Source organism: Mus caroli, chromosome 17, assembly GCF_900094665.2.
Source record: "Mus caroli chromosome 17, CAROLI_EIJ_v1.1, whole genome shotgun sequence".
Classification (NCBI taxonomy): Eukaryota; Metazoa; Chordata; class Mammalia; order Rodentia; family Muridae; genus Mus; species Mus caroli.
In genome coordinates, this window is record NC_034586.1 from 34317147 (window position 1) to 34329299 (window position 12153).

At 37.4% G+C, this 12153-nt stretch overlaps 1 protein-coding gene across 1 annotated transcript; it reads right to left on the minus strand.

Annotated features, from left to right (window-relative positions):
- Window positions 1-6177: 6177 nt before the first annotated feature.
- On the minus strand, window positions 6178-7191 carry LOC110284242 (olfactory receptor 12D2-like). Its single transcript, XM_021149960.1, has one exon. The coding sequence runs from the start codon at window positions 7141-7143 to the stop codon at window positions 6217-6219; it is 927 nt and encodes a 308-aa protein (XP_021005619.1). The 5' UTR covers window positions 7144-7191; the 3' UTR covers window positions 6178-6216.
- Window positions 7192-12153: the final 4962 nt, after the last annotated feature.

A 12153-nucleotide genomic window follows, 5' to 3' on the forward strand; every position in this document is an offset into this window, starting at 1 on the left:
GGGTATGGGGGATTTTTGGGATAGCATTGGAAATGTAATTGAGGAAAATACATAATAAAAATATATTAAAATATTGTAAAGTAAAATTTGATAGCATTAATTTGAAAAGTAATGTTTGTTAAGGGTGCTGCCTCCTCTCATTCAGAAACGGTCATTGTTACTTTGATGGAATCCAAACTGAATTAACTAGATAATAATTAAATAGACACATTCACTAAATGACACTGAGAAAAACTTCAAATCTTTAGATCACAACTATGGGGAATTCTGGCTTTGCAGGAAATGTTTTGCTGGTTGTGAACACCTAACATTGGTGACCATCTCCATAGGACCTGCCCTAGTGCAAAATCAAAGAGCTTTCCTACTGAGGTACAGTTTCTACAGCCTTGTGGCCCCATTGCAGGAACTGAAGGGGGTAGCTTTGCACCTTTTGTCAAGAGCAAAGATCTCTTCTACCTTAAAGTTTATTGTTTTCTTTTTAATATCTTTAATTGTTTTGTTTTTTAAGAGGAGTAAGTCCATATGGGTTTCACTTTTTTTTTAAAGAAAATCTCATTGAATACATAGTGATTACATTTTGTCCTGCCTTTATATGCATATATGTGCACTCACATACTAGAGCATGGCTCACATTCCTGAAGAAAAAAGACTCTCCTTCTTTCTCCCAGTAGCTATTTACTGCCCAAGCTCTTCAGCTAGGGGTGGAAATTCATGCAATTTTTTCTGGCTTAATCTTGTGAAAAAGTTGTATATTCAGTTCCGGGCATTGTGAGTTCATGTGCACAACTGCATTTTCATTTCTAGTGTACAGCAAACACTGTTTGTATACAAACATATACTTCACCAGAGAAAGCAAAGGAAGTTGTATGGTGAAGATGAAGGGTATATAGAGGAGGAGTTGGAAAACAAGGACTAGTGGGTGGATTAGATACAAACATACAAATATTAAATAAAGATATTTGACAAATAAAATAGGCTTGAAACAATCTAACCACAAGACGCACTCTCACCTTGGTCTAAATTCCAACTTGAACATTGTTAGCTAAGTCTACTCAACCCTTAGAGTATTGGTGGGAAAAGAGAAGGTACTGACCAGATTTTTCAGAGTTTTGACAGTCAGATGTAAAATATTTCAACATCCTTCTGCCTATATACATTTGATATGTCTACTTAATGAAGTATGTTTTCTAAACTGTTTATAAAGCTAGGCTTATGTCAGGAGCCATCATAGAACAAGCTAATCATTAGCAGGAGATCTTCCTAAGACGGTCTGCCTGGGCAATAATAATCCACAACAATTTTTCTCCATAGGCAAGGCCCAGGAGAAAATTATTTTAGGAAAGATTCCTGCTATTAATATGCTTTCTCTGTATTATTAAACATACATGACAATCACTAGGTATTAGCCCACCCTTTGAGTAGATCTCTGCAGATCTACAAAGATGTATTGCCTTGCTGTGATAGTATATAAACAGATGACTTCTTAATTCTTAATGATGATCCTATAAGAATTCCTAAAATTATATCAGTATTTCTTAAGCTCTCTTATAGTGGGACTGCTATTAAGTTCTTTGTGATACTCAAAACTGCATTGTGAACTCTGTCAGTCTCACCATGTGCCACCAGTTAATTGCTTCTAGATACTAACCAGACTTTCTACTACTCAGAGTACATTCCAAAAGACCATAAAACCATTAACCTAAGATCATAAAAGGGAGATAATGATTTATTATAGGTGCTAGAACAGAACACAAAATATTGACTAGGTTTATCTATAGAAAACATCACTAATTGCCGCAGACCCTCTGGGCCCCTGTGTCTGTGTAAAACCAGTCTCTCGAGCAGATGGACAAAGAGTCAGATGAAGTGAAAAACAGATACACACACAGGAGAGGTGTTGGATCTGAATATAATTTCTGATTGAGCATAAGACCATTATATTACAGCGAATTATCAGGAGCTACAAATCACAAATAAGACAAGGTACACTGAAATTTGCCAGATACAACAGAAAAGAATTTGCAGGAACTAATTAAATGTTTACATTAGGGATAACAAGGCCTGCCTAGGATCAGCCTAATGCCAGGCAAGAATTTCACACTTTAGTGTTAATAGCACCAGGGGGTTTTAACTCTTGACAAGACTCAAGAATAATGTGGTATCACAGAGCTCTAAATTCTTAGGTCTTGTAAAACTTTATCTTGTCTGGAGAATTCCCCCTTTATCAGGATAGTATATCAACTTGCTCTTGGCATGGAATGTAGCCTGTAGTAAAAGATTTCTATCTCAGTGAGACTCCCAGGCTCTTTCTGCAGATAATAGCTCTGATTTATTGTGATGCTTAATTAGTTACTGAATAGGTTAAACTCCTTGCTGCTATCTGGGATCTTGGAACACTGGGAGAGGCTTTAGCTAATTCAGAATACAATCTTAAAAGGCATTTACAATAAGGTAATACTAAATAGAGAGCATGTGGATCCATATACTAGACTAACGTGGCTGTGGAAAATTAATTTTATGGGTTAGGGGAAACGCCAAACTCCAGGAGGGAATTTCTGTGGAACTCTTTTCCTCGTGGGCAGCTTCCAGGCTTTCGCCTGTCAAACTGACCCAACTGGAGAGCTGGCTTTCGTCAGACTCCAGGAGGAGAGCTTCCTTGAAACTCTTTTCCTCGTGAACAGCTTTTAGGCATCTCTGCCTGACAGGCTGACTCCACTGGAGTGCCGTGGCAACTAATAACTTAGCTATGGTTTTCAACTCTCAGTGAACCTGTGAAGCTGTCACAGGTGATCAAGTTTTAGCTAGATAAATGCTCCTAATGGATGTGCATGTAATGATATTTACTGTTGTATATTTTTATTTGATTTACAACTTGACTTTAGGTGTGAACTTGTGATGAAATTTTTACCATGTGATCATGTATTCTGAAAGATGTATACATGGTGAGGACAATGAAAAGAGTCAGAACTGAGCTGAGGAGTATTTTTTAAGACAGAATACTTTTTTTTAAAGACATATCTGAACAGAGCTTTTTAGAACAGAACTGAGGTTTTTTTTTTTTTTTTTTTTTTTTTTTTTTTTTTTTTTTTTTTTTTTTAATGTCTGGACACAAGAGACCGTTTTAAACAGAACTGAACTAAAAAAGAACTTAGCTGTAAAGGTATAGCATTGGGAGAAAAGGCATTGAGAGTTAAAGAATTATTGTGATATCAGAGCAGGAGGGGAGAGAAGTTAGGAGGAGAATACAGAGTAGAATAACTTAGAAACTCTACGTAACTTAACAAACTTAGAGAGCAATATGCAGAATGCAGAGGGAAAGAGGGAAAATGAAGATGATGCAGAGAGAGCAGAGGAAGGAGAATGGATCTTTTCTTAATAATAAGGCAGGCTTAGTCTTTTTTTTCCCCTTCAAGACAGTGTTTCTCTGTTTAGCCCTGGCTATCCTGGAACTCACTCTGTAGACCAGGCTGGCCTCGAACTCAGAAATTTGCCTGGCTCTGCCTTCCAAGTGCTGGGATTAAAGGCATGTGCCACCACTGTCTGGCCAGGCTTAGTTTTAATAAAGAGAACAGAGCTTTCTTCTTCTTCTTCTTCTTCTTCTTCTTCTTCTTCTTCTTCTTCTTCTTCTTCTTCTTCTTCTTCTTCTTCTTCTTCTTCTTCTTCTCCTTTTGTATTTTTTTTAAAATATACTTTTTATTAGGTATTTATTTCATTTACATTTCCAATGCTATCCCAAAAGTCCCCCACACCCTCCCTCTCCGACCCACTCCTCCACCCACCCACTCCCACTTCTTGGCCCTGGCTTTCCCCTGTACTGAGGCATATAAAGTTTGCACGACCAATGGGCCTCTCTTCTCACTGATGGCCAACTAGGCTATATTCTGATACATATGCAGCTAGAGACACAATCTGGGGGGGAGGGGTACTGGTTAGTTCATATTGTTGTTCCACCTATAGGGTTGCAGATCCCCCAGCTCCTTGGGTACTTTCCCTAGCTCCTCCATTGGGGGCCCTGTGATCCATCCAATAGCTGACTGTGAGCATCCACTTCTGTGTTTGCTAGGCCCTGGCATACCCTCACAAGAGACAGCTATCTTTGGGTCCTTTCAGCAAAATCTTGCTAGTGTATGCAATGGTGTCAGCATTTGGAGGCTGATTATGGGATCGATCCCCTGGTATGGCAGTCTCTAGATGGTCCATCCTTTCGTCTCAGCTCCAAACTTTGTCTCTGTAACTCCTTCCATGGGTGGTTACAGAGCTTTCTTCTTACAGATGTGGGTTTAATTCATTTAGCAGTAAAAGTGTAGATAAGTTTTCTTTCTCAATGCAATAAAGATTGAAGCTCATTTTCCATCCAGAATGAATAAGTTCTTTCTGCACTAGTGCTTGTTTTTTTTTTTTTCTCTCCAAATGCATATGTAAGTATGGATGTGTGTGTGTAAGTATGTAATTGTGAGAATGTATGTGTGTGTGTGTGTGCGCGCGTGTAAGTATATAAATGCGATAATGTATGCAAGGTAGAACCAACTGGTTTAAATGGAAATGTATAAATGTACATGATTGAATCTATATATAAATTCATATGTGTTTATGCATATTTGCTTATGTAAAAGTTTTCATTCTGTGAGCATTATTCTCTTCTCCTGGTTCAAAAGTAGTTTATTGCTCCAAAATCCCCCCTAGCCTGACAAGTAAGAGACATCTGGACAACAGAAAAAAGGCTCTGAAAGATCCTGACAGAATGTAAAAGGTCACAGAAGCCCTGAAATTGGCAAAATTGATGTCAGTGTTAGCAGAACTAGCTTCACTGATTTAGAAAAATAGAGGTGCANAATGCTCTGGCCACTCCTTGAACCTGTGTGTCTGCCAATGTTTTGACTGTTCCTTGACCCATGTGTGTGCCCACTGATGAAGCCCATTGCCAGGTGTTTGTGATATTGGTTGCTAAGAAAGAGTCAAAAAATCTCCCCAGCAACCACAGCCTGGCCAATCCTGAGTTGCTACACCTGCACCAGACTCTTTCCTTGTACCCCTCCCATACCCATTTCTTGAGAATAGACATTGTTTAGATCTGGAAATCCCCTACTCTCCCCTTTCTCCTCCCCCCCAGGGCCTATAAAAACTGGGATCTTTTTCCCCTCGAGGTCGACTCCTCTACCCCTGCGTGGGATAAGAGTCATCCCCAGAGCTCTGACTTTCCCCCGAATAAAGCCTCATGTGGTTTGCAACAAGCTCGGTCTATTGTGAGTTCTTGGTTGTCCGCTATTGTCCTGAGGCCTGAGCGAGCAGCTCCTCTCAGAGTCTTTCAGCTCAACCAATTAAAGTTTTACTTAATCCACACCTGCTGTTAGACTACAGATGTTAGTTGCCTAAGCCAGGGGCTTTTAATCTTCACAGCAAAAAAAAAAAAAGGTTTTAGGATGTTTTAGAAGTTATCATCTGCATTTCAGTATAGTTAGAGAGCTAGAATGTCTGAAGATACTCAGTCTTTAAAACCACACCAGAGTCCTACTCTGTGCCTCCTTTTAACTGACACCAGGTCTGGGGGGTTCAGGCATGTGTGGGATATAAAGACCTATAATCCCAACAATTGAGAGTTGAAGCAAGAGTATGGGAAATTCAGGGCCAGCCTGAGTTATAGGGGACCTAGTCTCAAAAATAATAGTCAATAATAAAATTTAAAAAATAAAAACTTATCCCTTCCCTTCCACCAGCCCAAAATTACAGAAACAGAATTAGAAAAAGAAATGTTTTGTCTCTGAAATTTTTAGCAGCTCATTCATGATATGCAACTAAGATTTCCAGTTGATAAACCATAGTTTAAATAATTCTTCAAAATAAGCAAGTGAAATGATATTCATACAAAAATATGAGTTGAACAATGAACAAGTGTAAGTTCTAAATATTCTAGAAGTGGGTAGTATACACAAATTTCTATACCCAGTTACATACAAGACACAGTGCAGTAAATTAAAAGTCAACTGCTATCAACTGATGTGCCAAAATCAAATTTAGGAAATAAATTCTATGATTAAATCACCACAAATTAAGTTTCCCCTGCATTAAAAGATCAATACAATTAGATATATTTGACATTATTCAATTTGTTCAGTAATATATGTGTACATCTATTATACATAAGAACATATCTTAATTTTAGAAATATATATTGCCTGGTTATTTACACCAAAGCAGAGTTATTTAGATTTCTTCAAATCAGAGCCATCTTCTCACCTTCTTATTCAATGCACTCCTCACTTCCTTGTTTCTCAAGGTGTAGATGAGTGGATTGAGAGCAGGGGTGACCACACTGTACATGATGGCAATGATTCTATCCTGATCCAGAGAGCTGCCTGAGGCAGGACGGATATAGGTGAAGAGAACTGGAACGTAGAGCAGAATTACAACCATGAAGTGGGAGGCACAGGTAGACAGAGCTTTGTGGAGCATGCTGCAAGAACGAGTCTTGAGGAAAAGATAGGTGATGATGTAGAAATAGGAGAGAAATGTCAGAAAAAAGGGAGTGAGGGCAATGGTGCCTGTGACTGTATTGAGCAGCCAAAGGTTGAGCTCAGTGTTTCCACAGGCCAGATCTAGCAATGGCTTGATATCACAGAAGAAATGATGGACATGATTGGGACCACAGAAGCTCAAACGAGATGTCATTACAGAGTGAAGTAAGGCATGGAAAAAGCCCATGATCCAGATAGTAGCAGTCATGTGAATACAGAGCTGGTGATTCATGATGACAGAATAGTGAAGTGGTCTGCAGATAGCCACGAAGCGGTCAAATGCCATCACTGGCAGCAGCATGGCCTCAGTGCTACCCAAAAAGTGGAAGAAATGGAGCTGAGTTATGCATCCCAAGAAGGAAATAGCTTTGCTTGTGGAGAGGAGGTTCTGCAGCATCTTTGGCAGTGTCACAGTGGAGAAGCAGATATCTAGACATGCTAGGTTTCCGAGGAAGAAATACATAGGTGAATGGAGTCTTGGGTCCAAGATGACAATCATCAGGATGGCTCCATTCCCAGTTATATTGACAAAGTAGATGGTAAAGAAAATCACAAAGAGAATAGGGTTTAGTTCTTGTATGTCTGTCACTCCCAGGAGGAGAAATTCAGTGACTGAGGTTTGATTAGACATCACCTATAAGGAAGGACAATTAGTATATAATACTAACCTGCATGTTGACCAGTCCTTCTGGCCATAGATTTTCTTTTCATAACCAAAATATTTTGAGAGGTAGTTATTTTTTTCCATGATGCCTTCTCAATTTTTTCCTGGTATTTATCCATTATTATGTTAAATAACAATGTTAAATACATGTCTCTTGTGGGTTGTGATCAAACATCTTCAAATATACTACATTATCCATAATCATTTCCTTTTTAGTTAATAGAATTTTTTTTTAAATTTTAGTAACATTTTACTTAATCAAAGATGTCAAAATAATGTGATGTTAACAAGAAAGCATTATAAAACATTTGCTGGTTACATTGACATTTGAACAAATTTTTAAATTCTGCATTTTGATATATAAGCAATATGAAAAAGATGAATGTAATTAATTCTCCATTCTTGCTTTTGAGTCTTTCAAAGGCTTTGTTAAGAAATCTTTTAATAGAACACACGCCCACCATATTTTCTTTGTGTGACCATTTCCATTTTGACCCTATCTTCTCCTTATCTCTTTCTTAAGTTGGCTTCACCATCGAGTAGCTTTTAAATAGTCCACCATGTAGCTATCTAAAAGGTAAATACACTTGAAAGATTCTAACTAGAGGAGGTTGAGAATAGATGGACTCATTCCAACCACTGGCCTTTTAAAGAAAAGAATCATAGCACCAAAATAATTGGCCAATGTGATTACATGAAATTAAAATATTCTGTATAGCCAAGATCCTATTCATAGAGCCTACAGAATGGGCAAAAATATTCTCTAGGTATATGTAAGGCAAAGGATTAGTATCATCTTAAGTATGTAATGGATTGCAATAGTTAACCACAGTAAAGTCTATAAATCAATAAATTGATCAAATAACTAAATAGACATTTCTAAAAAATAAGATATGAATGGCTAATATATAATTTTAAAGTTTTGAGCTTCCATAGCTACCAAAGAAATGAAAGTTAACCTCCTTTGACATTTCTCTCACTCTGGACACAATGAAATTCATTAAGAAAGCAGAGGACAACAAATGCTCTTGAGGAATGTAAAGTGGTGCAGCCACAATGGAAATCAGGCTGTTCGTTTCTCTAAAAATTAAAGACCACCATGTGACCCAGCTATATGGAATTTGAGATGGATCTATAGAAATGTATGTCCTACTACAGAGATAAGTTGCATATCTATGTTTATTCCTGTTGCATTCACAATGGTCATGAAAATAAATTAGCCTAGATGTTCATGAAGTGACAGCAAATAATGAAAACTTGGTACATATACACAATGAAATTTTATCCATCTGAAAAGTAAAATGAAATTATGGATTTGCCAGAACTGTGATGTTAAGCAGGGAAACTAGGCACAGAAGGGCAAATACCATATGTTGTCTCTTATATTCAGTCCTAGTTAAATATTTAGATCCAAGTTGGTCTGGACATGGGAAAAAAACAGAAAACTAGAAAGGGGACCATGTGATTAGGAAAAGAAGAATTTTTAAAAGGAAAGTGGAAGACAGTGGGACAATGTGGAAGGGAATTGCAGGGGACCAATATAAGAGGAGGAGACAGGGAGAAAACAGGAGGGGGAGCTAGGTCAACCAAAATGAAATATGCTTGAAAATCCCATGTGGAAATCTACTATCTTGCAAGCTAATTTTAAAAACAATATTAATACATTTTCATGCATAAACATGAAAAGGAAAGCTATGTTTTAATATAGTAGTATATTATTTATCTATGTACATTATTGAGAGCAGGGGTGAGAGCAGGGAAAAATTCTATGTAAGAACATTTCTATTTTTCTACATTCTACATTATTTTTCTACATTATACATTATTTATGTATAATGTAGAAAAATAGAAATGTTCTTACATAGAATTTTTCTTATTCACAACCTAGGAAACATCATGGAAGCAGATGATCACAGCAGCCAAAGAGTCTGACAGTATTTGTGTATATTCTCTCTAATTATATTTGATATTGGACTTCAAGTTCACTAAAATATAAGGCATTAAATATTTCCAAGTTAAATTGTAATGGTATGTGAGCACATGTAGAGGCAATGGGCTGCCTAAATATCTATCATCTATCTATCTATCTATCTATCTATCTATCTATCTATCTATCTATCTATCCTTTTGTCTGTCTGTCTGTCTGTCTATCTATTATTTATTGAGGTACAGTGTTCTACTGAATCTGTAGGTAACTCGTTCTCCTAGGCTAACTTGACAGAGAGCTCCAACAATTCTCCTGGCTATACTTCCCCAGGTTCCTGTTCTCAAACACAGATTATCACACCCATTTTTTAATTGCTGAAAGTTAAAGATCTAAACCTGGGTCTTCTTGCATGGATAGCAAGCACTTAATAGATGGGGCCAGTTACTCAGAGCCTTTCCTTTGTTGTTTGTTTCTTTGCTTATTAGGGCATGGTCTTCGTATAAGCACAGTTCTTCTACCTCAGCCTTCCAAGTGCTGGGCTTATAGTCCTGTGCTTCTCTGTCTGGTCCAAGTTACTTCTTGTATTATACATTGTGTTTTCTTTTGCTTCTGTTTTCTTAGAGATGTTTTTAAATCCCAGTGACCCTTTTTCAGAAAAGCTCTCCCTGTGAGGACTCTGCAGTCCCTCCCTCATTTTACCAGCAGCAACTGACAAATACTCATTTTAGTATATTGGGAATCCTGTCTTTTCTTGTGGTCTAGCTTATTGGGTTATTTAAAAAACTTATCATAAAATGAGCTCACTAATGACACACTACAGACCTTTCTTCTCTTCTCTTCTAGCTCCATCTTTGTGCAATGATAGCTGTGTTCTCCTCTTTGATCCCAGAAGCTTTTCTGCCTCATCAGTTTCCTCCTTAGATTCTGGAAGCGTCCAGATATTCTATCATAAAATACATGTTTTGTCTATTAGTCTTCCTGTTCAAATGCAACTCCTGTCTTTCTTTCTTTCAAAAGTCATTTTCTGTAAAAAATATATTCTTTTATTTCAAGTGCATAATTAAATGAATTCAATGAATGAAAAATTCGTAACTAATTATGGATAAATTAATTACAAAACATTTAATATTTCAGTACATTTTAAAAAATTTAAAAAGAGGCTTTTTGAGTTGTTTTCTTTTCTTCTCAATATTAGGAAAGTACCTGAATTACCTCTGTAAGAAACTCTGATCAGAACAGACATAGCTGTGAGAAGTAGCTTCCTCTGGTTCCTTTCTTTTAAAGATGTCCTGGATTCACACTGTATATAAAGGAAGAATCAGAGTAAGTGTATGGAGGGCCTATGGTGCTGGGAGGCACCAAGAGAACTCCTTAGCTGCAGAAGAGTTGAACAGAAGCTGACACTGGTGTGATTCCTACCGAGGGGTAATCACTCAAGCCTTAGAAATAACTAGATGAAGAAAATAATTAATGAACTGTGGAAAATTATAAGGATCCTGAGGGATTCTTAGCTTTATAGCTAGAAGACCTTCTGAGAAATGGGGTTGCCACTTGTGTAATTCTGTCAAGTGTTGCTTCCAAACAATTCAGGGTTAGTGTCTTGATAGTGTTGCCTTTTCTATGTGTTTATAAACACAACAGACATTTGTGTTTAAAATCTAGTGCCATGGCAAAATATACTTACCATTCTATTAGCCAGAAATCAAAGTAATGGCACTAAAACACATACAGGGAAAATATTTACCTGTGAAAGAAAACTATCAACCGGACTGCTTCGTACACTCACAACTTATTTTTATTCATCACATTTTTAATATTTAGAACTTTCCAATTTGGAGAAGTACACATTCTCCAAACAGGAACCAAGCACAACGTAATTAGAGGAAACATAGCATTGAAATACAGAAGCCAAAGAGCTTTCATGAGCATCTCACACAGTGAGGAGTCCATCACTTGAAAAGGAAATCAGCCTGAACCATGCTTATTAGGGTTTAATGTTACAAACTGACAGACTAAAGAATGGGACATTTCAATCTTAATTCATTCTCTTACCTGACTGAGTGTTAAAACATTTTTTTTCAGGCACATGTCCAGTGATTGCACAGGTTGTGAAGTATTTGAAGTGGCAGTTCATGCTACACAGCTGGCTTACAGTCTTCATCTGTAGACACCTCTCTATTGTCCTGAAATTCTGAAAGCACTGTAACAAGACTGAGATCTAGACATGAAAGTCCCAAGGGAGCTTGTCCCTCAGGCTGAGCAGGTTAGATGTGAAAATACATAGGGTACTTTTTTTCACCGGTCACTGGGGAAACTAAGCTTGCACAATTCCTCTGTGCTTCTTTTGTTTTTTCCTTTTGTTTGTTCCTTATTTTCAGGTACATAAACAATGGAGGTCTAGGTGGCCATGTACATCAACAGTCAATTTCCCGTTATCTCTTTAGATTTTTGAGTTCACTCCCTCTCACATATAAATTTCCTTGAAATGCACTATCCACTTAATGGAAAAAGTGGTCATGAAAGTTTTTTTTTTTTTTTTAATTGATGACAGATACATTGTTTTGACTTGTGCTATTGAATAGTCTTCCCCACTTGTGATGGTTTGTATATGTGTGGTCCGGGGAGTGGTACTATTAGAATTTGTGGCCCTATTTGAGTAGGTTTGGCATTTTTGCAGGAGGCATTGCCCTGTGTGTGTGGGCTTTATGACTTTCATCCTAGCTTCCTGAAAGTCAATATTCTTCTAGCTACCTTTAGATAAAGATGTAGAACTCTCAGCACTGCCTGCACTATGCCTGCCTAGATGCTGCCATACTCTCACCTTGATGATAATGGACTGAACCTCTGCACCTGTAAGCCAGACCCAATTCAATATTGTCCTTTATATGATTTGCCTCAGTCATGGTGTCTGCTCACAGCAGTAAAATCCTAAGACACCATTTCTTTTTTTTTTTTTTTTGTAAAATTCTTTTTTTTAAAATATATTTTATTACGTATTTTCCTCAATTACATTTCCAATGCTATCCCAAAAGTCCTCCATACCCTCCCCC

Excerpts from the sequence above, each read along its gene's own strand:
- LOC110284242 (XM_021149960.1), bottom strand. The coding sequence starts at position 7,143 with ATGTCTAATCAAACCTCAGTCACTGAATTTCTCCTCCTGGGAGTGACA.